The 25,215-nt window shown below is 29.7% G+C and overlaps 3 protein-coding genes across 4 annotated transcripts in view; 2 read left to right on the top strand and 1 right to left on the bottom strand.

The window, feature by feature from the left end:
- Positions 1–5,086, bottom strand: part of IFT57 (intraflagellar transport 57) — a 62,991-nt gene extending 57,905 nt beyond the window's left edge. For both annotated transcript variants that reach the window (XM_067051597.1, XM_067051598.1), the window contains exons 1-5: positions 4,817–5,086; positions 3,335–3,497; positions 3,144–3,262; positions 2,682–2,841; positions 1,003–1,117 (exon numbers count right to left, since the gene is read on the bottom strand). In XM_067051597.1, coding sequence (XP_066907698.1) covers positions 1,003–1,117; positions 2,682–2,841; positions 3,144–3,262; positions 3,335–3,497; positions 4,817–4,965 — 706 coding nt within the window. In that variant the 5' untranslated portion in view covers positions 4,966–5,086. The remainder of the gene's footprint in view (positions 1–1,002; positions 1,118–2,681; positions 2,842–3,143; positions 3,263–3,334; positions 3,498–4,816) is intronic.
- Positions 5,087–6,656: 1,570 nt separating this feature from the next.
- noi (splicing factor 3a subunit 3 noi) lies at positions 6,657–12,327 on the top strand. Its single transcript, XM_014421161.2, has 8 exons — positions 6,657–7,276; positions 7,454–7,675; positions 8,190–8,326; positions 9,029–9,184; positions 9,500–9,686; positions 11,044–11,154; positions 11,240–11,330; positions 12,175–12,327. The coding sequence occupies exons 1-8, from the start codon at positions 6,809–6,811 to the stop codon at positions 12,306–12,308; spliced, it is 1,506 nt and encodes a 501-aa protein (XP_014276647.1). The 5' UTR covers positions 6,657–6,808; the 3' UTR covers positions 12,309–12,327.
- A 4,289-nt stretch (positions 12,328–16,616) lies between these two features.
- The window catches only part of LOC106680423 (DNA repair and recombination protein RAD54B), a 13,627-nt gene continuing 5,028 nt past the window's right edge, over positions 16,617–25,215 (top strand). Inside the window, exons 1-12 of the mRNA XM_014420130.3 lie at positions 16,617–16,832; positions 16,924–17,041; positions 18,634–18,733; positions 18,826–18,921; positions 19,000–19,209; positions 21,048–21,250; positions 21,325–21,472; positions 21,622–21,786; positions 22,457–22,580; positions 22,676–22,878; positions 24,513–24,680; positions 24,752–24,907. Coding sequence (XP_014275616.1) covers positions 16,739–16,832; positions 16,924–17,041; positions 18,634–18,733; positions 18,826–18,921; positions 19,000–19,209; positions 21,048–21,250; positions 21,325–21,472; positions 21,622–21,786; positions 22,457–22,580; positions 22,676–22,878; positions 24,513–24,680; positions 24,752–24,907 — 1,785 coding nt within the window. The 5' untranslated portion in view covers positions 16,617–16,738. The remainder of the gene's footprint in view (positions 16,833–16,923; positions 17,042–18,633; positions 18,734–18,825; positions 18,922–18,999; positions 19,210–21,047; positions 21,251–21,324; positions 21,473–21,621; positions 21,787–22,456; positions 22,581–22,675; positions 22,879–24,512; positions 24,681–24,751; positions 24,908–25,215) is intronic.

Raw genomic sequence — 25,215 nt, forward strand, 5'->3', positions numbered from 1 at the left:
TTTGGCATCACGAAGTTATTATAAACAATGAAACTTGGTTAGTTTGCTTTTTGGATAAACAAAACAATGAATATTAAAATGATACATAAAATAAAACATATTAAAACCATTTATACATCAAAATATACTATTTACTACAAAAGGAGCATATTACAATATATATATAGAAAGAACTAAATGATTAAAAACTCTTTAATTATTAATAGAAACATTATACACATTATTAAACAGTAAAATAGAATACTGTAAAGGAAAAGATTTATTCATCCTGCAGCTTCCCTTACATTGATATACACTGTTTATCTTGTTGAAGTCCCAGATTGTATGATATGAAAAGATTGTCGCAGTAAGAGATCTTGGCAGAACTGAGGTATTTCTGGATTATGTGCTAAATCGTTCTTGCACTATTAGGTCAAATGGCACTATTAGCTGCCATCTAGCAGTAAATGTTGGAACAAATTATCAGAGCAGCTCACTTTTTACATTATGAGTTGAAAAAACTTTTTTTATTGGAAATCCAACCTGAAATTAAGGTGCCACAGTGACAATGATAGTGACAGTATGTTTTTCACACATGCACAAATAGATGATAGTGCTCCCAACTATCAAGCAAATCCTGATAGTATGACAGCAAATGTTATACAATCATAGTGACTGTGATAGCTTTCACTATTACTATTACCGTGGAACCCTTATTTAACTGAAAACCAGATAAAAATGGAGCAACATCCATATAGCTAAAGATCCCTCAGTAGTCAAACCATTTTATCAATATATTGATAAAACAAATACTTCATTATTAAAATTTAATCATAATTTTTTGACAAATTAACACTTGGATTTTCAGAGACAGTTAAAACTGATCCTGATTTGGAATACTCTAATTTATACTTTTCACATGATAAATTTAAAAAAATAAAAGTGCATAAAACAAAATAGTCTAAAACATAAAGTAGACAGTGCATAGTGCTCCAAGAAATGATTTTGGAAGCTCACACTAACTTGACTTTATTGAAACTTTGAGCATCGGAACAACTTTCTCTAGTTCCAAATTCCAGGCTTCTGCTGTAACATCAGTTTCAATTATTTCTTCTGCTCTTGTTGTCTCCATAAAAGCCTGTTATCGATTAAAAGTCATTAAAAAAATTCAATGAGTCAGCTAGGTTAAACTTTATTTTTATAAGAGGGTCAGTTCGATGTTATTATTTTTCTTTAAGATATTTTTCAATAAGTAATAATAAAATCCTAAATAACCAACCACCTTTAATAATTAATTAAAAAGGTAATAGTAAATGTAAAAACTTATTAAAGCCCTAGTGGATAAGTAATGGTAAAGATACATGATTTTCAATTTTTAAGGTATTCTTGGGAGAATATGTCAGAATTTTGCTCCAACTTCTTGATTTATCAGCTAATATTGCTATGGATAGAGTAGATCCACAAAGCGCAGTTGTCACCACCAAAATGCCTCTTGGTCAAAAGAATATTTAGCATACCAAGCAGCATATATGACCAGTGCTTTTTCCTCTAGGCTTATTGCACCTTATCCTACAGCACAATAAATTTATTCAGGATAACTAAAGATGAAAATCAGAGAAAATATTATTAACTACAAGCCTAAGTCCAAAACTAACTTTTATATTTTTTCAGTATTAAGTAAAACCATAATTCAACTGAGTTATAACTGCCACTCCTCTTCAGTAATCACTAACAATACATATAGAGTTAACAACGTTTGAAATGCCATGAGTTAAAATCATCTAAACCATATTTTCAAACTTAGGTACTCTCTACTCCTTGGTAAGATGTTTTAACTGTATACATCAAGAAACTGTTAAATTTAAATCTGTACCACTACAGCCCATGAAGGGTCAGGGATTCAGTACTTTGTAAAGAAGTACTGTTACTAGACCAACGGTTGTGCAAGGAGGTGATTTGGTCAGAATCACGCTCGACCGCCAGATTTTTACCCAATTAAGGGTACTCAAATTATCAGGCTGGGTGGACCCCAGGGGGGCTCCAGAACCCACACGGTTGACTCACGGCAACAGTGTAACAGGAAACAATTTTGTGCCAAAGCCGGATTCGAACCTGGGTTCTTGGAGTTAGTTGCCTTGTGCCTTACCACAGTGCCACTGTACTCCTCTGTGATATTATATAAGATTTCATTAATTTTATATTCATAATTTTCAATTATTATAGCTTTACTTAAGTTACAACAGTTGACTTCTGCACATATAAAAGATTAACTAACCCCCAACAATTTGCTTAACTTAAAAAAGATTTAAATAATAAATATTGTTTGTAGGAAAATACTCCAGGTGGCGGTCAATAAAGGTATCAAAATAGTAAAAGAAAACTATCTATTGTTAACCTACATATCTTCCTACGATCAACTATCTTCTTCCAACAAATATTGTTGATTTAAACAATATATATATAACAGATGTTCACTATAGAATAGATTTTTGGAGATGATAAGTATAAACAAATATATATATATATATATATATATATTAAATAATTTAATCAAGGACTGTTCTTTTTAAATTGACAATGATTATTCAATTTATTTTTTAAATTATGGGAAGTAAGAAATAAGAACTTGTTGGTAATCTTAACCATAACATGATGTTTTACCAGTAATCTCAAAAGCAGAAGAAAAGAATAATAAAACTTACTGAAGCAAGATAAAGGTCGTCTACATCCAGTTCATTATCTTCATCGACATCACTCACTCCCAGAGCCATCTCTTCTTCAATTCTGTCAATATCTAACTCTAATTCTTCATCTTCCTCAACAGTTTGTGAAGAATCAAACTGTTCTACAGGAGGCACTGGTCTGAACAAAGACAAGTAAAAATTATGTGCAGATTTGGAGTACTACCAGTTAAGACAAATAAATTAAAAAGGCAGTACTAATGTACAAGCTCCAGTGGTGGGAATTCCAAACCTGACTTGTACCAGAATGCTACAAGTACAAGCCTGACCCCCATTGAAAAGGATCCGTTAGGTGGTTTGTTTATCCTTTTTGAATGAATCTACTTTAACAGTTATGATCTAATTAAAGCAGTAATATTAATAGTATAAAAAGGATTTTTTAATTTCTCACCACTGGAGCTTGTTTCAAAAAGACAGCATTACCTTTTAAAAGTTATATTCTTAACTGTAAAGGCTTTTTCTACAAGACTGTTTAAACACTGCAGAGCGTAAAAACCAGAACCTTTTTTGAGCTTATTAGGAGAAAAATCAACAGGAATTCCCTGTAAAGAATAAAATACAAAATCAATAAAATATACAAAAACAGTAAGGCAAGTTATTAATAATTTATTTACAAGATTTCTTAAGCCATCTAGGATGCTGGCAATTGTTGAGTTAGGATCATCATCTTCTTCAGGCTGCTTAAGAGAAATACCGCATTTTCTAATAAGCCAAGCAGAGAGTGCAGCAAACATGAAAAATTGTTCGCCTGGGTTCGATTGCAATGCAAAGTAATGCCTTAAAAATTCAATATTAAAATAATAATTTTTAACATGTTTTATTGCAATATAGCTTCCAATCATTATTAAGAAATAGATTCTAGAACTAAGTTTTAATTACACTACTAAGTGAACAGAATCAAAACTTATGCTTTCCACTATGAATTCTAAGAGAGCAGAGCACAATTGAACCCAAATTCTGTTTAAGTCTAGAGTGTCGTATACTAAGGCTAGCAGTGTATCTGATCGTAGAAATGATCTCTAATACACAATGTGCCATTTTGATCTAAACTAAATTAAATGACCAGGAAAATCTTTTAGGTATTTATGTGAATCTAGGCCCGACTTTGATTGAAGTGGATCTATGAGAGATTTGTATACCCCTGTTGAAAAAAGGATAGCGAGTGATGATCCAATGAAAACAGTAATAACTATAACAAACTATAATAATTATAATGAAGGTTATAACCCACAATTGAACACTGCATATAAGTGAGAAACACTGGACACATGTTGGGGTGGCACTAGTATGTTACGATTTTTTAATTTTTATTAGTTCAATGACTAGTAAATAATTATAAAACCTAAAAATGAATTAAAACAATGAGTTTATTAATTAAAAAATTTGAATTCACATAAGGACATATGTGTATATCAGTAACTAGTGTACTTTAATTGATTATTTAAGTAATTATGAACTTTCAACCCATTACAAAAAAACTTTTTCAGTAACGATCTGTTTCAAATTGTGTATAAAAATTAAAATAGAAAATTCTATAGCTTCAAAATAACTATGCACTTTAATTTTTAAAAAATTCTAGTTTTAGCTCATACTATTTGATAGGAACTATTTTGTTAGAATTTTACTATCCAGTTTTTTTACTATACCATATACTATATATATGTTTTATATACATAGAGCTTTTTAATCAGAACATTAATAAAGGTTTTTGTTGTAAAAGGTATATTTATACCTATGAGTTCTTGTTTGTCAATTATCATGCCTAATTTGGTTCATATAATTAACAGATTTTTAATTGTTTTATAATAATCCTGGTTACTGATGTTTCTCCTCTAAGAATCCTCCTCAAGTTCTGTCACGCAAGTATATGAAAACTTATATGTGAGTGCTTATATTTAAAAAACTTTAATTAGGGACTTCTATAATCAAAACTTTGACAAAAAAGAAATTTGAGAAGAAATTATATTGACAGAAATGATATGTTATATTGATTAACTAACATTGTAAAACAGTTAGAATGAAACCTCTAGAAAAAGTTTAATAACTGGTCTGATCCCAGCGAATTTTTCATCATTTTGAGACTATTATTTCCATACCTATTTAGTGGTCTCATTTTCAGAACTTTAATGAATTCTTCTTCATAATCCAAAAGCTTTAATTTGTCTATGAGATTTTCCATCATCATAAACATTTGAAAACCTTGTCCCTCATCGGTATTTTGTTGCTGCCGAGGGTTCTCTGTCATTTTATGAAACAGCAGAAATTCTAGGCTTATAAGAAAGAATAAAGGACTATACAACCTACAACTGAAAAAAAAAAAGGTTGTTAACTTGACAACAGAATTGACAATTAAAATTATAATTAGTCACTCATGATTCGTTCAGAAGTCTTTTTTTGCCAAAGAGTGAGGAAGAGCTTTACAAAATAATAGTTGATTATATAGGAGGGAAAAGTAAATAATAGGTGCCATAAAAGATCATTGATGTGATACAGCAGGTTAAAAATCGCTTGAAACAGAAGTAAGAATCTACTATTATTTAGTAACAACAGGCTAGAGTTTAAACTTTTAACTCGGGGTTTCCATTCTGGGTTAAATTTAGTGTTGACTTATGATGAGATATGATTAAGTAGGACATTAATCCATTACTCTATAAATAATAATGAAAAAGAAGAGTTGTGATTGTTTTCAGTTATACTAAATAGAGCAACTTCTATGTTTAATTTCTTCGTGTAATTTAAGATTTCCTTTATTTTTGATTTCAGTTATACTAAATAGAGCAACCTCTATGTTTAATTTATTCGTGTAATTTAAGATTTCCTTTATTTTTGATCACAATATATTTCGGAAAAATCTTATATTTGTGGTGTTCATACTCAAATGTAATGGAATATAAATCATTATCTCTTTCAGTGCCAACTGAGATGATAATAGTAATATCACTGCTTTGTTTTAATATAGCCACATTTATCAAACAACTTTTTTTTTGCAATTGGCGTATTCCATAGATTGGAGTTAATTTTGGACATACCAACTAGCTTTGGTATAGTCTATAGAACCACCCCAATAAAGAAAATAATCCTAATCTGCGGTAGTATCTTTGGAATACGTCAATTATAGATATTTTTATTTGTCAGATGTGCTTTTATTGGAACTAAGCAGCGCTATAAACTAAGTTATATATCGCCATTCGGCATTAAAAGGGTTAAATTATTCTGCATAATAAAAAATATATCTTCATTGATATTGAAGGTGGGTAATCAGGTATTTCAGAAGGCCTCGATATTGCGTGTTCATTCATATTTTCAATGTTAACAATGTATCGAGGAATGCAGGAATTAGATATAGGATAGAGAAGCTAGTATAAACGGAATGAAACTGAGAGAGTACCAGTCTTTGGACGCTACACAACGTAGGAGGTAATCAGTCTCTAGACATTTTTAAAGAAAAAGTCACACTAACTTAGCAAAGGGGTACCAGTCTACAAAACTTGTTGGTGTAAGGAAAGGAAGGTAGAAGAATTAAAAAATGATAATTCCCCAAAATATTTCTTAAATTCATACAGAACTGTTCTTTAACCATTTATTAATTGTGATCTGGAGCAACGATCTCTAATATATGAAAGAAGACTGTCACCTGAAATTATATGCACATGGAACAAAATATATACATATATATTAGACGATATTGACGTCATGAAGCGTCTAATATTTCTATTTATCTATGATTGTGTAGAATAATTTGTTTTATAGCTTTATTAATTAAATATTACATTTATTTATTAATTATTTTCTTATTATAAAAATTATTTACTTAACCCTAAATCTAATTACAATTTTACAATACATTTAAAAATTCTACCTCTTTGTAGTTTAGCTACACAGTGTTTATTGATGATATTTAATACCTAACCTGTCTTTATTGTTTGTGTGTGAGGTTGTATTTTACTTCCGTGAATTTTTAATTTATTAATTAAATGTAATTGAAAGCAGGATTGAATTGATTGTATCAAATTATTTACTGTTAATTCGAGCTTTCTGTTTATAAGTAAAACAGATTTTTACATTATAATCCACAGATTAACTTAAAAATGGAGACTATATTGGAGCAGCAAAGGAGATATCATGAGGAAAGAGAAAGATTAATGGATGCTATGGTAAAGGAAATGTTGCATAAAAAATCAAGTTATCGAGAACAAATAAACTCTGATCACAGGCTGAAGATGCTTCTAGATCAGTATATGGAGAGCACTCATAAGCTAAAGGAACTGTATGAAGACAAGGATGGTATAAGGAAAGATGAAGTTGCTGCGCTTTCAGGTCCTAATGAATTTTCTGAATTTTATTCAAGATTAAAGACCATTAAGGAATTTTATCGCAGGATACCCAATGAAATTTCTGTTCCCATGTCTGTTGAATTTGAGGAATTGGCGAAACTTAGAGAAAATCCTACTGAAGAAACATCAAATTTAGTAGAATTTACCGATGAAGAAGGATATGGAAAATATCTCGATCTTCATGAATGCTATGAAAAGTACATTAATTTGAAAGGAGTTGAAGTAAGTTAAAGTCATTCTTAATATCTAACAGTATTGAAAATATGTAGGTGATAAATGTATTTCCTTTCATCTATTCTATCATGTCTATCCCAATTTCTGTTGGTTTACTTATTTCACTATACATTTTTTTTTTAAAGATATTTTTGTTTTTTATTTAAATAAGTATTGTTATTACAGAAAGTGGATTATATTACATATCTTACTACATTTGACCGTCTATATGAAATTCCTAAAGATAGGAAGAGTTCTGAATATAAAAGATATGTTATTATGCTTCTGAATTATCTTTGTGATTACATTGCTAGAATAAAGCCGCTACTGGATCTCGACCAGGAATTAACTAATGTTCAAAAGGACTTCATATCACAATGGGAAGCTGGTACTTTCCCTGGTTGGCCAGTGAGTATCTGATCCTTTTTTAATTGTTACAATTTTTTTAGTTTACATATTTTATTGTAGTTCTAGAATGAAAGCGGTACAAATGTAAAAGAAATTTCAATAGTTGCACATCACTTAATCGTTTCAATTAATGGCTGAATTACCAATATGTGTTAGAGGAAACATTCTGGTTCCTTATTTATTGAACTTTACTTGTATCTGATAAATATCAGATACAAGTAAAGTTCAATATTATAATAATAATAATAGTAAAGTTCAATAGTTCAATATCAAAGCAAATACTTTGACGCAAATTATTTATTGAGTTCTGTCCCTTCCATTCTGAATGTGCGATGTGTAAGATATAATTTATTTATTGTATTTTCTAGTTTTACTAGCTCATCAATTCATCAATTAATCTTTCTCAAAATAGTTTATCATAATTTTATTTATAGTTAAGATGCAAGATTTTAATTTAGAAATTATTCCTGGTGGGTTTTCATATATGAAATTTTTAATTATTCTTTTTATGTAGAAAGAAACTGGCAGTGTGTTAAGCAACGTTGGTGCCCATCTTGACTTATCTGCTTTTTCATCTCCTGAAGAATTGGCCTCCCTTGGCTTGGACAGGCTTAAATCAGCATTAATGGCTTTAGGTTTAAAATGTGGAGGGTGAATATTTTGTTATAATTTTCAGTTAACTGTACATTTGTAGTTTTAAATTATTGAGTGACCTTATCCCATCTGACATTTTATTAGATTTTTTAACTTGTTTATAATTCTAAATAATTAAAAATATTCTCTTGTGAGATAGAAATGTAAGACTGCATATTTAATTGAGCTAACATACCAAATGAGCACACTATTCGGCCCATTTCACTCAGAGTTTATTAATTATAACAAAAATATCTATATAGTGTCACACTTTTTTATTATCTGTAAACTCCTACGTTTCAGCCATTTCGGTCTTTCTCAAGGATCTATCAACTTATTCACACTATCATAGCTAACATTAGCTATCACACTATTGCAGACTATTATGCCTATTACTACTATTATGACTATAGCAGACTATTATAACTATTATGCCTCTGTCAAATTTTATCATTAGTCAATAACTATTATCACGGTTTCACTTATTATAATTATTTGGTTTACAATGTCTAATTAACTTTATTCCTGAAATGTAAGAGTTTAAAGATGATAAAAAGGTGTGAGACTATATGGATATTTTTGTTATAACTATTTGATCATTCATTTTTATAGGCATCGAACCTTTGGGTTGCCAGGCCTTTATTATTATTATTATTGTTATATGTATATAAAATTAGATTAAGCTAGTAATTTTTAGTAACTAGTAATTATTTTTCTCAGAACATTAGAAGAAAGAGCCCAGCGTTTATTCAGCACTAAAGGGAAAAAGTCCCTTGATCCAAATTTACTAGCTAAGTCGAAACCAGGAAAATCAAATCGAGAACGTGATCTTGAAAGACAGAGGGACATTGCATTCTTGGAAGCTCAAGTTTATAAGTATGTTGATCGAATTATTTTTTTATTTCTAAGTTGTGATAAACATTCTCCCTCAATTTTTGTATTAAATAATTAATAATTGAATTAATTAATTGATAATAATTAATTTATCAAAGAGACACAATTTGAATATTATTCCGGGATAAAAATAAACAGAATATTATTTGTTATGTTGAATTATGCTTTGTCTGAGTATGTTTTTTAAACTTATTTTTCACATTTTCCGGCAGTTATTGTTCTTATGCATAAGACTGAAACATTTATATCTTATTTAATCTAAATCTATTCAATTTTGATAATCAACATTTTAATCAGGTTAGCTGAACTACTAAGTGAACAACGAGCTGCTACAAAAGAAAACGTTCAAAGAAAACAAGCTAGAACAGGAGAAGAAAGAGGTGATTCGGAAGGTGAAGCATCGTCTTCAGGAAGTGAAAGTGAAGGAGAAGATGATGGAGTTCCTTACAATCCAAAAAATCTACCTCTTGGTTGGGATGGAAAGGTGTGTAAATCTTTTATGTTCTGTTTGAAAAGAAATATCACGGATTAAGAGATAAATCAGTTACTGCTTAGAAAAATAAAAATGAAAGGAATATGGTCCGGGTGCGGTAAAAAAAAACTCAATTAGTAGAAATATACTATTTTAATGAGCCAACGTTTCGCCCCACGTTGGCTCATTAAAATAGTATATTATATTTAGTATATTATATTAGTATATCTGACTGCCGTCAAAATAGCCCTGAAGAAGCCCTGCAACGTGGGGCGAAACGTTGGCTCATTAAAATAGTATATTTCTACTATTTGAGTTTTTTTTTACCGCACCCGGACCATATTCCTTTCATCTTTACACACGGTCAATCAATAATCTTCCAGTATGTCCAAAAATAAAAATGTTTACTTATATCTATGAAAATTAATTTAAAATACACTATTAACATTTGTTGCCCTAATTTTTATCGATGATTGTAAAAATTACCTGTGGTCGTGCATTAATGAACATATAAATGAGACAAAGCTTCTTGAATTAGTTTTTGCTTAGTGGTGAAGAGATGTCAGTCGTTTCCTGACTATCAAGAAATTATTTTTATCTGATTTGTTACTCAATAATAATTTTTCAAATGTTTCTATTTTTTATTAAATTATAATTTTTTATTTATAAATGGCCCGATATTATGATTTGATTTTATTCATTACCTGCCTGAAGCAGTGGAAGGATGGTAATTGGTTTGACAAAAATCTCACTTGATATACATGTTTTAGAGTCTCCTGAATCTAAAAAAAATAAATTTTGATTTGCTATATCAAATTTCTATGATTGTATTGTCCTTATTTACCTCCTGACCAATTTTTTGAAGAACAATACTGGAAATAATTAAAAAATCTTTTGGCTATGTATGTGTATATGGGGTATGGTAGTTTTGAATTTTTTTTTTTTAGAAAATCTTCATTGTTCGATTATATTATAGACAACTGAACTAGAAAGCAATTTACTTGTAATAGTCTCAAAACATCAAGTAATAAATTGGATTTATTGAACATTAGTAGAACTATTTTTATAAAGAGTAATATCAAATTAATATTGTAGAAAAATTAATGTTAACTTTTTACTTAATACTTTTGAATCTTGGTTATTGAACATTTTTAGCCAACATCATTGTTGCTTTGATGATTTTAAATTGGAAAGTATTTTCTTGTAAAAGTTAGAACATCTTGAAATGAATGGAACATAGATTGACTTTGAGTTTTTTTATTACAGTTATAATTTAATCCAAAACTTTTAATTATTTAGGCATTAGGTATTTTCAATGTATAATTTATTTGTATTTATTATTGTCAATATAGCTTATTATCTTTTTCAGCCCATTCCATATTGGCTTTACAAGTTGCACGGGCTGAACATCAGTTATAATTGTGAAATATGCGGCAATTTTATCTATAAAGGACCAAAGGCCTTTCAAAGACATTTTGCTGTAAGTATTGATTTGATTTATTGTTTTTGTAATTAAAATTAGTATTTATTTATATTTAAATGTTTTTTATTATTTTTTTATGCAGGAATGGAGGCATGCCCACGGTATGCGTTGTCTTGGGATTCCGAATACTGCACATTTCGCCAATGTTACACAAATAGAAGATGCTTTGGCTTGTAAGTATTTATTATTACTGATATTAGTTTATTTCATTTATTTTTTTAAGTGTGTTTGTCAACTATTTAATAAAGGAAACAAATTAAAGTTTTTTGGGTCAGAATGGTTAGTAAAATCAGTGAAAGGAACATTAAACTAAAATAAAAATACAAACAAGGTTTGTGGATCTGATTGGAAGAACATAATAAACTTTCCAGTGATTCTAAAAAATATTATTCTTGTTTTCATTAATTCATAAATTTATTCGATAGTTATTAAAGATCGTTTTGTGATCATTATGGTGTTTTTGATACAATGTTGGACTGAAATTATTGATTTCTGCTTCTGCAGTTGAGTAGACTGTGGCCTAAGCTAAATTAATAAAATATCTCTAACAAGTTAAATTGATTGGCTGGAAAAGAAATGCGAAAATACAGTTGTGTAGAAGAAAGAAGAAAATAATTTCTGTGCACTTGATGTCAACGTATAGAAAAAAAAAAAACTTGGAAACATATTCAGTTGGATGGCTATTTCTCCCTGTCTGCATAACGTTGTATAAGCATGAAGCCTTCCTGGATAAGTGGTGTATCAGACTCAAAAAAAGGGTCTTCAAATCGGACCGGTAGTACCCGAAATTAGCATGTCAATATAGAAAACTTTTCAGCTTCATACTATAATATAGATTAAATAAATTATAAATATAAATAGATATATTATTGCTCTGTGTTCATATCTATTTTTAGATAGTTTCATTATAAATATTTGTATTTTAAGTAGTTAGTAATTGACTTACTAATTAACCAACTAATTTTGCAATAGGTAAAAATATAATAGATCTCTTATAATTTTTTTTTTTAAAAACAGTGTGGGAGAAACTCAAAACAATGAAGCACGATGAACGTTGGCAGCCTGAACACGAGGAAGAATATGAAGATTCCCTTGGAAATGTAGTCAATAGAAAAACTTACCAAGATTTAAAGAGACAAGGACTTTTATAAAAATATTATTTATTATTTACTTGGTTGTCCATTTTGTCCTTCTGATTGCATCTGTGTCAGTATGACTTATTATTATATTCCTCTTATATGTTAGGAGAATCAGTTCTGTTTCATCAAGTGTCATCACTAATATTGTATTTCTAGATTGTTTATTTCTATTTAATTGAATAATAATTACGAGGTATACAATTTTTTGTTACAATTGCAAATTTTATTATTATATAGAACTTAGCAATTTTAAATAAAATAATTTTTTATTAATAGAATTTAAAGTTTATTCCCAGATTGTTTATATTATATTAGTTTCCTCAATCACCTTATTGTTTATATATTTTTCATTTTAATAATAATTATAAATATATGTGTATTGAAAAGCCTACTTATCCTTTTTTTTTATTTATTGAAAATATATGGTAGGTGTATTACACAACTTTCGCTTACTACTCTACTTCGAGATGAAATTAATCTTTGTGTTTTCCAAAACAGTAATTTCTTTATTATTAAAGATGGCAATACTTCCCCTTACCTATATAAGTATTTTATATAGAGGTAAGTAAAGTAAATATCTGATTATTGCCTTAGCACACAAAAAATTAATTTCCTCCTCTAGTTAATTATCTAGTTCTATAATGTTTAGCCATTATTCCATATCTCTAACAACAATAGATGATATTTATTTCAAATAAACAAAATGAAGGTGCTATATGGGTAAATTTGGCATTTAGGTCCTATCGGACTATTCAATCAGGATATTACCAAGCTATTTTTAAAGACCTCTTAACCTTATGAAAAGTTTAATCAAAATGTTTTGAGCCACTTTTGAGGAAATGGTAATAAAGAATGAGTGATGATATAAAGTGGCACTTCTGGTAAGTCAGTATTAGCAAAAAAGTTGCTGTAACATCCTGGGAATATACCCAGATATAACAGAGTTCCAGTTTTGTACAACTTTCCTTTTTTGAGCTAGTAGGTTTATATAAATAAAGACCATTTTATGAGACTGGGTTATTTTATCTCAGGAGAACTTGTATTGTAAATTTTGCTTGATTTTAATACCTTGCCTCACTTCATATTTCATCTACAAAGTATTTCAACAGAAAATGTCAGTAATTTAGGAGATGTCAGATTACAAAAAATATAGTTAAATCTCAGAAACCTCGTCCCATCTTAAATTTGTAGTGTATTAATTATTTTTTTAAAGAGTTTTCAAATAAAACCACATTTTCCGAATTTATGATTCACTTGCTATTAGATAACAACCAAGTAGGAGGAATGTATCCGTCCATTAGGCAATCATAGCAGCTAAAACAACGAAAATAAGTAAAATTGAACTATTTCCGAAAATTCTTGGTAAAATGAATTTTCAGGTACGATTTGGGGATTTCACAAAAGTTGCTTCTTTTCATCAGTTTTCCAACGATATACTCTGGGAAGCTAATTTAATTTCGAAGAAATTGAGGTTGGGTGGGATTGAGGGTCAAAAAATATTAAATACCAAGAATTATTTTTGTTATGCTTTTTCTATCTCATACATTGGTTTTTTCTCCCTAAACATTTTTAAAATGGGCAAAACTACTGCCGACACAGTGTTGTTAGTTTGGAATTGTTATTATTGTTTATCCAACAATTTTACTATTTATTTATTTTTTATGGGGTGGTTGTAATAATGCGGAATTAAGTTATAAACAACATTTTGTTTCTCACCCTCTGCGTGTTAATTTATGACATACGAGGAGGGGAAGTATCAAGAGGTAACCAAACTATTCTAACCATGTTGGTAGTGTCAAGTATTCATTTCGTGGGACTCCTACGAAATAAAAGTCAACCACTCCACCCTCCCAAAGCCGGATAAGAAACCGACGCTGCGGCAGTTCCGACGTTGCGAAGACCGACGCCTGAACCTTCTCGGATAAAAGCGGTTCAATTCTAAAACAACTGCCCATTTAGAAATATCTATTAATCACGTCTAATTTGGTCCTTGACACTATCTTGAATAGCTTTCAAATAACAGTAACTATCTCCTACCTCTAGCTGTATCTAAATCTACCATCCTTTTAAGCAAAAAAATCACTTCAATAATAACAAATGGATGTGTAATCTCAAACCGACTGAGAATGCTAAATGGGCAGTTATTTTAGTATTTCATTCTGCTTTAGTTTTTGAGGGAAGGGGAGGAGGAAAAAGGAGGAGAGGGGACTAAATACGAGATAGAAAAAGTAGAACAACATATTTGGGCAGTTTTGTAATTTTTTAAGAAAAATATGAGTCTTCGGGAAAATATAAATTCTGCTGGACAAAACATTGCCTTAGTTTCCTTAGTTTTTTTTAAAAGGCTTTCTTGTACAGGGTTTTTTTTTATTTATTTGTTGATATTTACAACTGTATAAAAAAAATACAACCAGTAAATTTGATCAAAATGACATAATGATATGACACAGGATGTAGAGAAACTACCCAGTAGTAGAACTCTAAAAACAGTTTACAATATAAGGTCACGAGGCCATCTTCTTTTCAGGCGCCTTGGAGGATTGCCAGGAATGGAAGAGGAAGCAAGGTTAGAAACGAGTGGGTTTGGGTGGTCAGGGAGTTTATTATGGAAGGAATAATATCGGGTTCGGGCTAGATCGGTTACATAAGGAACATTTAGGTCTTTATGGATGGTTTTATTAGTAACAAAATAAGGAGCATTGAGGATTTTACGAAGGATTTTGGATTGTAAAGATTGGATACGAGAGGAATTCGTAGGTTTAGTGGAGCCCCAAAGCTCAACTCCGTATATCCAGATGGGCCTTATTATTGTCATGTAGATCAGTCTTTTGTAATGAGTTGGAAGTTTAGACCGTTTGTCTAGTAAGTGCTGTAGTAGTCGGAATCTGCGTGCAGTTTCCTGTCTTTTCAGTCTCGTGTGAGGATTCCAGGTTAGTCGTTTGTCAAGATGTAGTCCAAGATAACGAATCAGGGTAGGAGTTCATTTGAGGTAGTGTGTCTTCTTTGATGCTGATATTAGTTTCTGCCCCATAAGTACTCCTGAGCTCAAGAAGTTGTCAATCTAATGTTTATTAATTAAAATAACAGTTAGCACAGACATATATTACGAAGTAAAGACCCATAATGTTGGTGGTAGGGTGACAAAATGGATAGATATAGCAGTTAACACAACCAATTCTAAGTATTAATATAAAAGATTTTACGATCCAGTTTATCTTGTCAAAGTAATTTTTGGTCATTCAAGGTGTCTTGGTTACTGCGATATAAGACATGTTTGTATTAAAGTAAATACTACAAACTTATCTCGTGCTCCCATTTCAGATGAGAAGACAGATTTATAGTGACTGGTCCAAAAACTTGTCTTGACATGAATTTCTTGACTGTCTATACACAATCGCTCAATTTTTTAGAGACATTATAAGCTAGATACATAAATTTCTCGACTCTATACAAGTGAACACTAAGCCTGAGCAGTGCGGGTTAATAGGAGTACTATATTTTAAAGCAAGTCACTTACTTTAGGAACAAATTCTATTTAGTTTACGTGATCTTTCATGAAATAATGAATATGAAATAAACCTTTAAATTAAAACATTTTCCCTTGGATGTCATTAAAATAAATTATGTGAGCCCCACTCGTTTCCTTCAACCGAAAAGTAAACTTTAATATTGGGCTGATCCAGTAAGAACTCGAAGGTTATTGAAACAGTACTTTTTCGAGCTATTACGAAAGTGCTCTGAGAAGTTTTGTTTTATACCACCAAGTAACAAAAAGTAATTCGGTATTAAAATCTATTAATCCACGTTGGTCATCAGATATTTAAACAAGTAAAAATACCAAACCAGAACAAGCCGAATTCAGAACTGTAGCTGACTTTTAATGCAGGAAATTCATGAAATAATTCTTGTCTCGGTATAAGGACCTTTGTCTTGGTTGTGTAAGTTGAGATATGTAGAGTTAGCCGAAATCGGAATGGAGGCGGGATATATGGAATATAATTTTCTTAATATAAGCAGAGTAAGGTGGCGTTTGTTTTACAGTTTATGTTTCTGAACCGAATGAGAGTATAGTAAATATTTTAAAAACTATAACTGGTTTCAGCTGAATACAAGGAAAAATTCCAATATTAAGCTAAACTATACATTATATTTACCCTGCAAAATTTGAAGAAAAAGAAATAAGTGGAGGCCTTGCCTTAATGTATTATTTCACATTCCAATTAATTAATAAGATTAAATTTGATCAATTTACGTTTTATTACTCCTTTTATCTTAAGAACTGTTCCTCTTTGGGCTAGTTCCCGCTTTTTGATTTTGAAATTAGTGTTGGATTTTATACTGTTGTTCACTTGTTGAATCTTTCAGTTCTTAAAATTTTGTTCTTTTGTGTCAATATAAGCTATTAAATAATGAATTTATGAAAATACTGAGTTTTGGTGACAATGAGGAGGTCCAAAGCTCCTTCAGAACTAGCAAAATTTAAACAACCCCTCAAAACTTTGGCTAATGTGACACCTCTGAAATATAAGAGTAATGGTAATAGTTTCTTCCTTATTTGACATCTTAATTCTTAACATCATGTATCCTTAATCAACATAGTGTATTCCTACCTTTTTTTTTCTTTAAGGAGAGGACAGAGAGTCTTTGTTCAGTATCAATGAAAAAAATTGCCAATCTTCTGAACCACAAGAGTCAAGAATTCCAGTTTCACCTCAGACAAGTGAAACCAAACTAGAATCTTTACAGTATGAAATTAATTTTAGTTTTAATTCAAAATATAATTGCTAGCTCATCTTAGTTCATTTTTGAAATATGAAGTAGTTTTAGAAAGAAAAATCTTAAGTTTTTTATATTTTTCCTTAATTATGTAATTCATACCTAGGCCTATCGGCACAGCAAGCAGATATTAGGCTAACAGTTAACAGAATGACTAAAGAATGAACTCATGTTTTGACAGTTTATGTTAAGTACTTATATTAATATTTTTCTTTTTCTAAAATATTGAATAAATCATAACAGTTTATGCAAATTTTTATTCTTTAAAACTATTTATTTAACGTTTAATTGTTATTGAATAATTACTGAAAATATTGATGTTTATTATATGGAGTTATTCATTCTGTTATCTGAAAAGCTAGTAAAATGATTCTTTATACGCAATAAGGCCCCAAAGGCAAGACAACAGTATTCAGTTTTCTGTTTGTATTTGTATTGATTTCAGCAGATGTTCTGCTATAAATATCACTTGTCTTTTAATGCAGCAAATATATACTGATTTAATTTCACTTTGAATTCATTTAATTGAGGTCTACATTTTTTGGAATTACTTTTCACCCTTTGCAGACTTTAAGTACTTATACTGACACAAGAGAAACCAGTATATTGTTGGTCTGACAGCGCAGTAAAAACTGACCTGTTGATGATTCAGTGGTCTACCAAAACTTGCTTTCTCTTGAAAAACTGAACATTCATTTATACATTTCCCCAATTTCAGTTATCCTACAATTCAGGTTACATCACAATTCGTAATTTTTGTTTTCTTTACCTCTTCCTGACCATATCTGGCCTACGGAGGGGGAGGTTGATATCCTACGGTTTTCATTCAGTTCTTACAGTTTTTTCTGTGGGACCTCAACAAAATATAAGTCTACCTGCCCATGCTGGAATGCTCTCACTTGCAGGGGCCCTGATCACAGGTAGTAACTTGAATATTTTTTACTTATTTTCTCAACAAAAGTTTTGGTGTTAATTTTTTTTTTTTTGTATTTGTACAATAAAAAAAGAGGAGGGGTAATTCTTATTTATTATTTTTTTTTTTATCTATTTCTAGGTTTTCATTAATTTTTTTACTATTATGACAGCCAATGTAATTACTGTAGATTGAATCGGTTTGAGAAGATAATTTATAACTTCTAATATCTCTTTTAAGTTCATTGTTCATTTGTTTTATTTGCTCAGTTAATGATGAAAAGTTGTATAATTTCCAGCACTGTTGATGCATGTATTTTTACTCGATTTTTGGTTATTTTCACCTTAGCTTGTAATTTGTGTGGAGCGGGGATTTCGGGTTAAATGGCATTACTTTATACGTACAGTTTAGCATTATTCTTTGAACTAGTTTTTGTAGTTAATCCTTAGAAACTTTTTTTATTGCTAACAAGTTATTATTTTTTCTTACATATTCAGTTTTACAACATAGGTGCATCTAGACCATTTAGGGCCATGACATATATTTTAGTGGTTCGGGATAGATTTATTTTTGAGACCTGGGATGAATATAATTTTTGGGTGTTTACATAGGACAGTTTATTTTTTTTAAATACTTGATATATTACAGAATATTCAATGTTGTTTATGGAAAAATATCAAAAAAGAAGCATAAGACATGGGATGGAGATGGTACATTAGAAGTTGGTTTGAGTCATTTAACTCTGAAGGTGATTTATATGTTTTATAATTGTTTTTTCTTCATTGTATGTTTAACTTTGATAATGTTTTAGAAACTGAAATGACCTCTAATTGTTTGTAGGATGACTCTGGGAAAAGCTTAGGACAAGTTAGAAGGTCAAAAAATGTAACGGTTGAAGAGGGAAGCAGAATTTTTGTCGGAAATAAGGAAGTTGAAGTAGTTATTAATATGAACTTTTATTTTTGGAAATTATTTTATGTATTAAATATTTTTTTCTAATATTTTTCTTTCTAGGTGATTGATGCTGTAATATCATCTAAAGCACCCTTGAAACGTCCCATTGATAAAGATGAAAATATTGAATTTAATGCTTCTAAAAAAATTAAAAATCTTGAAGGGTCGAAATCACAAATATCAAAATCTTTTACAGGAATTTTAAAGACGAGTAAATTGCATTCAAGCTATGATCCATTGATCATGCCAACTCCTTCAGATGAGCACCAGGTTGTTGCTGATACCTAAGAATGTTATATTTTTTTTATTGTTATTTTTTTAATAAAGATATTTACTGAATTATATATTATAATTTTATGCATTGAATAAATGTTTAATAGATTTAGTTATTTTGACTGCCTTTGAATCTAGTATTTTGAAAATCTCTTTTGCGAACATTTTTTCTATTGTGAAGCATCTTTTATATGATAACAGAATCTGATTTTTGGTCAAGGATTTCTAATTAATGTGTGATCTAGACATGATTTATCTTGTGATTATTTATATGGAATGGTTTATGAAATAAATGATTGGAGAAGTTTGTCGGGGGGTGCGGTCAGCAAAGAACAACATAAATAAACAAAACCATATTTATTTATTTTATGCCGACGTTTCGACCTGAGTTTCAGGTCTTCATCAGGGCTATAGAACAAAAGAGATAACAACAACATTTAGAGTAACATACAATTGAAAAGGAATAGTATACAAACAAATTTAGAATTATACAAATTATTGAATTAAATCATAAATGATAAAAATTGAAAACTGATAATTGAATAGTACAAAATAGTGAGTGGTTTATATCTGAATTACATTGCGAGTATTAACTTATATACCTATACTAAAAATATAAATATATATATACAATAGGAAAAAGTAGTATATGGAGAAAGGGAAAGAATAATGTAACAAATAATCTTTATGAAATAAAGTTTATTGAATCTGCCTTGAATGCTGACTTTTAACAGAAAAATAAGGAGAAAAAAAGGTAATCAGGAGGATTGGGAGGATAGGAAAGGTGCATTTAATAATATTTAAATAGTTTTATTAAAAACAAAAAAAAAAAACCTTTGTTTCAGGATTACAATTTAGACAATTTGAAGAAGAAAAAAAAATTAAACATTTAAAACAGGAGCATGTCTTCCCATTGACTAAACAATTTTTTTATTAGAAATCAACTGAAAAAAAAAACTATTAAAACTAGAAAAATAGGGTATGGAACCGTCAAACATTACCTGAAGAAATATTAAATAGCTCAGAGGTGAGGTGGTCATACCAAGGTAGATCTTAGTGGCGTGAGACACAGTGTTGTCTTGAACCAGTATAAAGCCGTTTCTCCCTTCTCCCTCTCCTCCGAAATCTTGTACTCACTTTGTAACATAAACAGTTTTTAAAAAAAAATTTCTGACTAAAACTGAAAGAATCACCAAATTGGATGGCACAAATCATGTCTTGTGATCGGTGGTCGGTGGGACAAGTAATAAAACTGGACTATACTTTGAAATGAGTGACAAATGACATCTCTGTAGGGGCCTATAATATAATTTAGTTGCCCTTATTCATTTAAATTATATTTAATTGATATTTTGTTTTGAAGTATATGAAGTGTTAGAAATAAACCTTTAGAATCCTAATTTTGCTGATTTGTGAACTTATAAATAAAAATTTTAGTTTCGGGGGAACTATAAGTTTAGAATTTCAGCAGTCTGTGGAATTTGTGGCCAGTCAATAAAATGAATTAGGATACTTTTGGATATTTTTTTCTCACAGAATCTATCTAGATGAATCTGATTTGATGAATTATAAAGTATGGTCATAGTTTTTTTATGCATATAAAAAATAATTTAATTCTTTATATTTAAGTATATTTTCTTTTTTATTGAACAGAGAATTAACTATTTTCTTAAAGTTGGAAATAATTATAAGTGGATGTAGATTAAGTTCAAAGCTTGTGCTCTACAGATAATGTGTGTATTGAGCAAACATACACAATTGTTTTCGACAATATTTCATTTATAATATTATTTTGGTTATTATGGTGTATAGTTATATCATGAATTGTGTTTTAGTGGGAATTTAACTCAGATTATTTACCTGTTACTGAAGTAGCTGTAGAAGCAAGACTTTGTCGCATTTTAAGACCACATCAAAGAGAAGGCATAACATTTTTATACCGTTGCATTTCTGGAATCAGAAATTTACAACATACAGGTGCAATACTTGCTGACGAAATGGGTCTTGGTAAAACTCTCCAGTGTATTTCTCTTATATGGTAAGACTTATATAAATCATGTTACAGGTATAATAGGAAGAATTACTATTACTGACATAATATTTTTTCCTTAGGACATTACTGAATCAGGGTCCATATGGTGGGAAACCTTTGTTAAAAAGAGTATTGGTTATAGTTCCCTCTAGTCTTGTTCAGAATTGGAACAATGAATTTATTAGGTGGATTGGCTCTCATCGTTTGAAAGTATTTTCCATAGATCAGGTAAAATACAAAATATTTTAAGTAATGATGCTGTAATCTAATTAATTTTTTATAAAATTGAATTTTCATGCTTAAAAGCTTGAATCAGTTTTGAAGAATTAATAATTAAAATTTTTTACTATAGTTTTTTCAAAGCCATGTTTTTTTAGAGGAATCGTCCTGAAGATTATATCAAAAACTCAAATATACCTGTATTAATAATATCATATGAAATGTTTGTTAGAAGTTATGAACTATTAAAGGATTTGAAATATGATTTAATTATATGTGATGAAGGTCATCGGTTAAAGAATAGTAATATTAAAGCAGCAGTGGTGAGTTGGAATACACTTAAAGAATATTAATTTATCTATTATTGCCTTTATACATTATATGTTGTACTAACATCTTTTTTTTTTTTAAAAAAAAGAGAAACAAAAAAGATATACCTGAAAAATTGTTATCATTCGGATAATAAGTTGAAAAATATTTGTTTTTTAACTAATATGGTACAATTCTTTGGACAAGTATTTTGAATCAAATAGTTTTTTTTTAAGTTAAATTATATCCCAATATATTAAAAATGTAGTTAGTTATCCTGTTGAAATAAATAAATCTTTCTGAGATAAACTTGTAAACAATAGTATTGTATCTGTGGTTTCCAGCAATAACAACTTTTTTCTAAGGTAAAGATTTAACTTCACATTTATCCATTAAACTTATTAAAGAAAAGTGGATTTATGTCATATTTCTGGAAACATTCAGAAATGCATTCTGATAGCGAAGAGAACCAATGTATAATATTTTCAGATATTCCCTTATAGAATTAAAATTATAATGAAATAATATAAAAATTATGGAATGCCAAGAAATGTTTTTTACTACCTATTTTTTAATCATGTTACTAATTAATGATTGATAATTCAACATTTTTTAGCTAGCTAAGATTTATTATATAATTTTTTGGGGGTAAAGATTAATTTAATTCATATAATTTTTTTTTAGCTATTAAATACTTTACCATGCCGAAAAAGAATTTTACTTACTGGGACTCCTGTACAAAATGATTTGCAGGAGTTCTACTCTCTGATAGATTTAGTGAATCCTGGCGTATTGGGAACTCTTAAAGGTAAGGCATATTGTCTTATACCAACTGTGTCGATACAATATTTCATCTAATGATAATATATATTGATTTCATTAATTTATTATGGATTTATTTAGATTTTCAGAAGAATTATGTTAAGGCTATATTGGCATCTAAAGAACCTAAAGCTAGTGATGATGTTATAAAAGAAGGAAAAGAAAAGAGTGAAGAATTGAGTAGGTCAACCAGCAGCTTTATACTGCGTCGGACTCAGGCCATTATTGACAAATTTTTACCAGTGAAAAATGAATACGTTGTTTTCTGCTCTGCGTCAGTATTATGAGTAAAATTAAATTTTTATATATATGTGTAAGTGAAAATGGTATGATTAATGATCCATGTTAGTTAGCTGTGTAGAGAAAGCTTGATCAATGTTGGATTACTAGGTTTTTTTTTATTTAAATAAAAAGTTAATGATAGTAAAATACAAAAATTATTAAAAATTTTATTATTAGAATTTATTATTATATGTAATGACAAATACAGGTTTATTTTGATTATGTTAAATTAACTTGGGCATAATGGTCTGCAAAGTTTTATAAATCAATGTGAGGCTATGATACAAAATTTAAGATTGTCCTTGATGATGGCCGGATTGGCCAAAACTAAACATGTAAAAAACCAAAACAAGTAATATGTTTTAATAAAGAAGGTTGAGACTATTAGCATAATTTTTTTTTGTTAATATTAATAAATAGAGTTTGGCATACAGGACTCCATTATAAACTGAAAAGAGTTCTTCCTAGCACCTACTATCTAATCCTAAAGTCTTATTTAGAAGAGAGATACTTCCGGATTCGACAGGGCTCATCACTATCCTCATATTTCACAGCAGAAGCTGGAGTTCCGCAGGGATCTATTTTAGCGTCATTATTATACACTTTGTACACCTCCGATTTAACCACAATGGAACACACTCTCACAGCCACATATGCCAACGACACAGCCATTTTAGCCAAGTATGGCGACCCAGCACAAGCCTCAGAACGATTACAAATACACCTAGCTCACATCCATAAATGGTGTATCAAATGGAAAACAGGGATAAACATTGAGAAATCAGTTCAAATAACTTTTACGCTCCGTCTGGTCTATGTCCTTCTGTTTTTCTAAACAAATGAAGTTTAACCTGGACAGACACAGTAAAATACCTTGGATTGACATTAGACAAACTACTTACATGGACCCCCCACATAAAAAATAACAAAACAAAAGCTAAATTTCCGACTTAAATTATTATTTCATCTTTTAAATAAACGATCAAAATTACCACTTTCAGAAAAACTAAAGATTTATACTTACCTTCTCAGACCAATTTGGACGTACGGAGCACAAATTTACGGATATGCCAAAAAAACTAACTTACTGAAACTGCAACAGTTTTAATCAAAATTACTAAGACTGATCAGTTGCGCTTCCCCCTACATCAGTAACAAGAACTTACACAAAGACTTACGAACTCCCTACGTACAAACAACCATTAAATCATTATGTAAACGGTTTCATGACGCACTTCCAACACATACTAACCCTCTAATTCAAGGACTATCAACACTAGACTTACCAGATACGAGACGACGTTTACGAAGGAGCTGGAATAGGGACCTCTTAAATTGATTTTTAAATTTCAATTTTAAAGGAGAGGCATCATTGGATGACCTTAACCTTCATGACTTTTTCCTTCTTTCTCTCTCTCTCTCTCTCTCTCTACCAGCATTGAACAAGATAATTAAAACATATTTAAATTGATTTTTAGAATAATTAGATGACTTGAAAACTTGTGTATTCAAAATTCAACTCTCTTTACCTTAAAGTTATTGAGTTTTAACTGTACTTAACTTCTAATGAAATATTGATAATTAACTATTAAAAATTAAGAACTCTATAATATTAATAATTTATGTTATTTTTTAGAAACAAATTTACAATGCCGTTACAGAATTATGGTACAACCAGTGTGTAGAAAATTTTGATTCTTCTGAACCTTCTACGGGTTTGCACCTTCAAATAATACATGCGCTAAAAAAAATTTGTAATCACCCTATTCTCCTAAATGGTGCTTCTCAAGAAACAGCGATTAATGTAGGTATCTTTATTGCTTATTATTGTTCCATTTGCTCTATCAATGTTTACTCACTATATTTAATTTTCAGGGAGACTTCTCAAACACTATCCTAGAAATCATTTCCCAACACAAGTTTTCTGAGGATTTGTCTAAAGATTCTGGAAAACTTAACTTGCTGATTAATCTTTTGAAGTTTTTGTCTCCTAAAAATGAAAGAATCGTTATTGTATCATGTTTCACACAAGTATGATGTATATTTTTATACATAATACAAATATGTTGTTTTATGTTGCTATCTTTTGAAAGTTTGTTTTTAGTCTTATTAAATAAAGGATTGAGGTCTTCTGACATGAGAAGAGGTTCCTGTTGCAATGGAAATTTTAATTATTGGTTTCCAATAATAATAATAATTAGCCTAAGGATTGTGGAAATCCTGGCTTTCATTAAGGAGTACCTGTACTCCATGATCCTGCTCTTATATGATTAGGAACATATTAAAGTTATCTTTGTACATATAAATAAATAACCATATTTATTTATTATATATATTAT

This window comes from Halyomorpha halys, unplaced genomic scaffold (genome assembly GCF_000696795.3).
Source record: "Halyomorpha halys isolate HHAL.00 unplaced genomic scaffold, Hhal_1.1 Scaffold18.1, whole genome shotgun sequence".
NCBI lineage: Eukaryota > Metazoa > Arthropoda > Insecta > Hemiptera > Pentatomidae > Halyomorpha > Halyomorpha halys.

Excerpts from the sequence above, each read along its gene's own strand:
- noi (XM_014421161.2), top strand. The coding sequence starts at position 6,809 with ATGGAGACTATATTGGAGCAGCAAAGGAGATATCATGAGGAAAGAGAA. Across the intron at positions 7,676-8,189 it reads GTACTTTCCCTGGTTGGCCA|AAAGAAACTGGCAGTGTGTT; the intron begins GTGAGTATCTGA and ends CTTTTTATGTAG. Across the intron at positions 9,185-9,499 it reads TTGGAAGCTCAAGTTTATAA|GTTAGCTGAACTACTAAGTG; the intron begins GTATGTTGATCG and ends CATTTTAATCAG.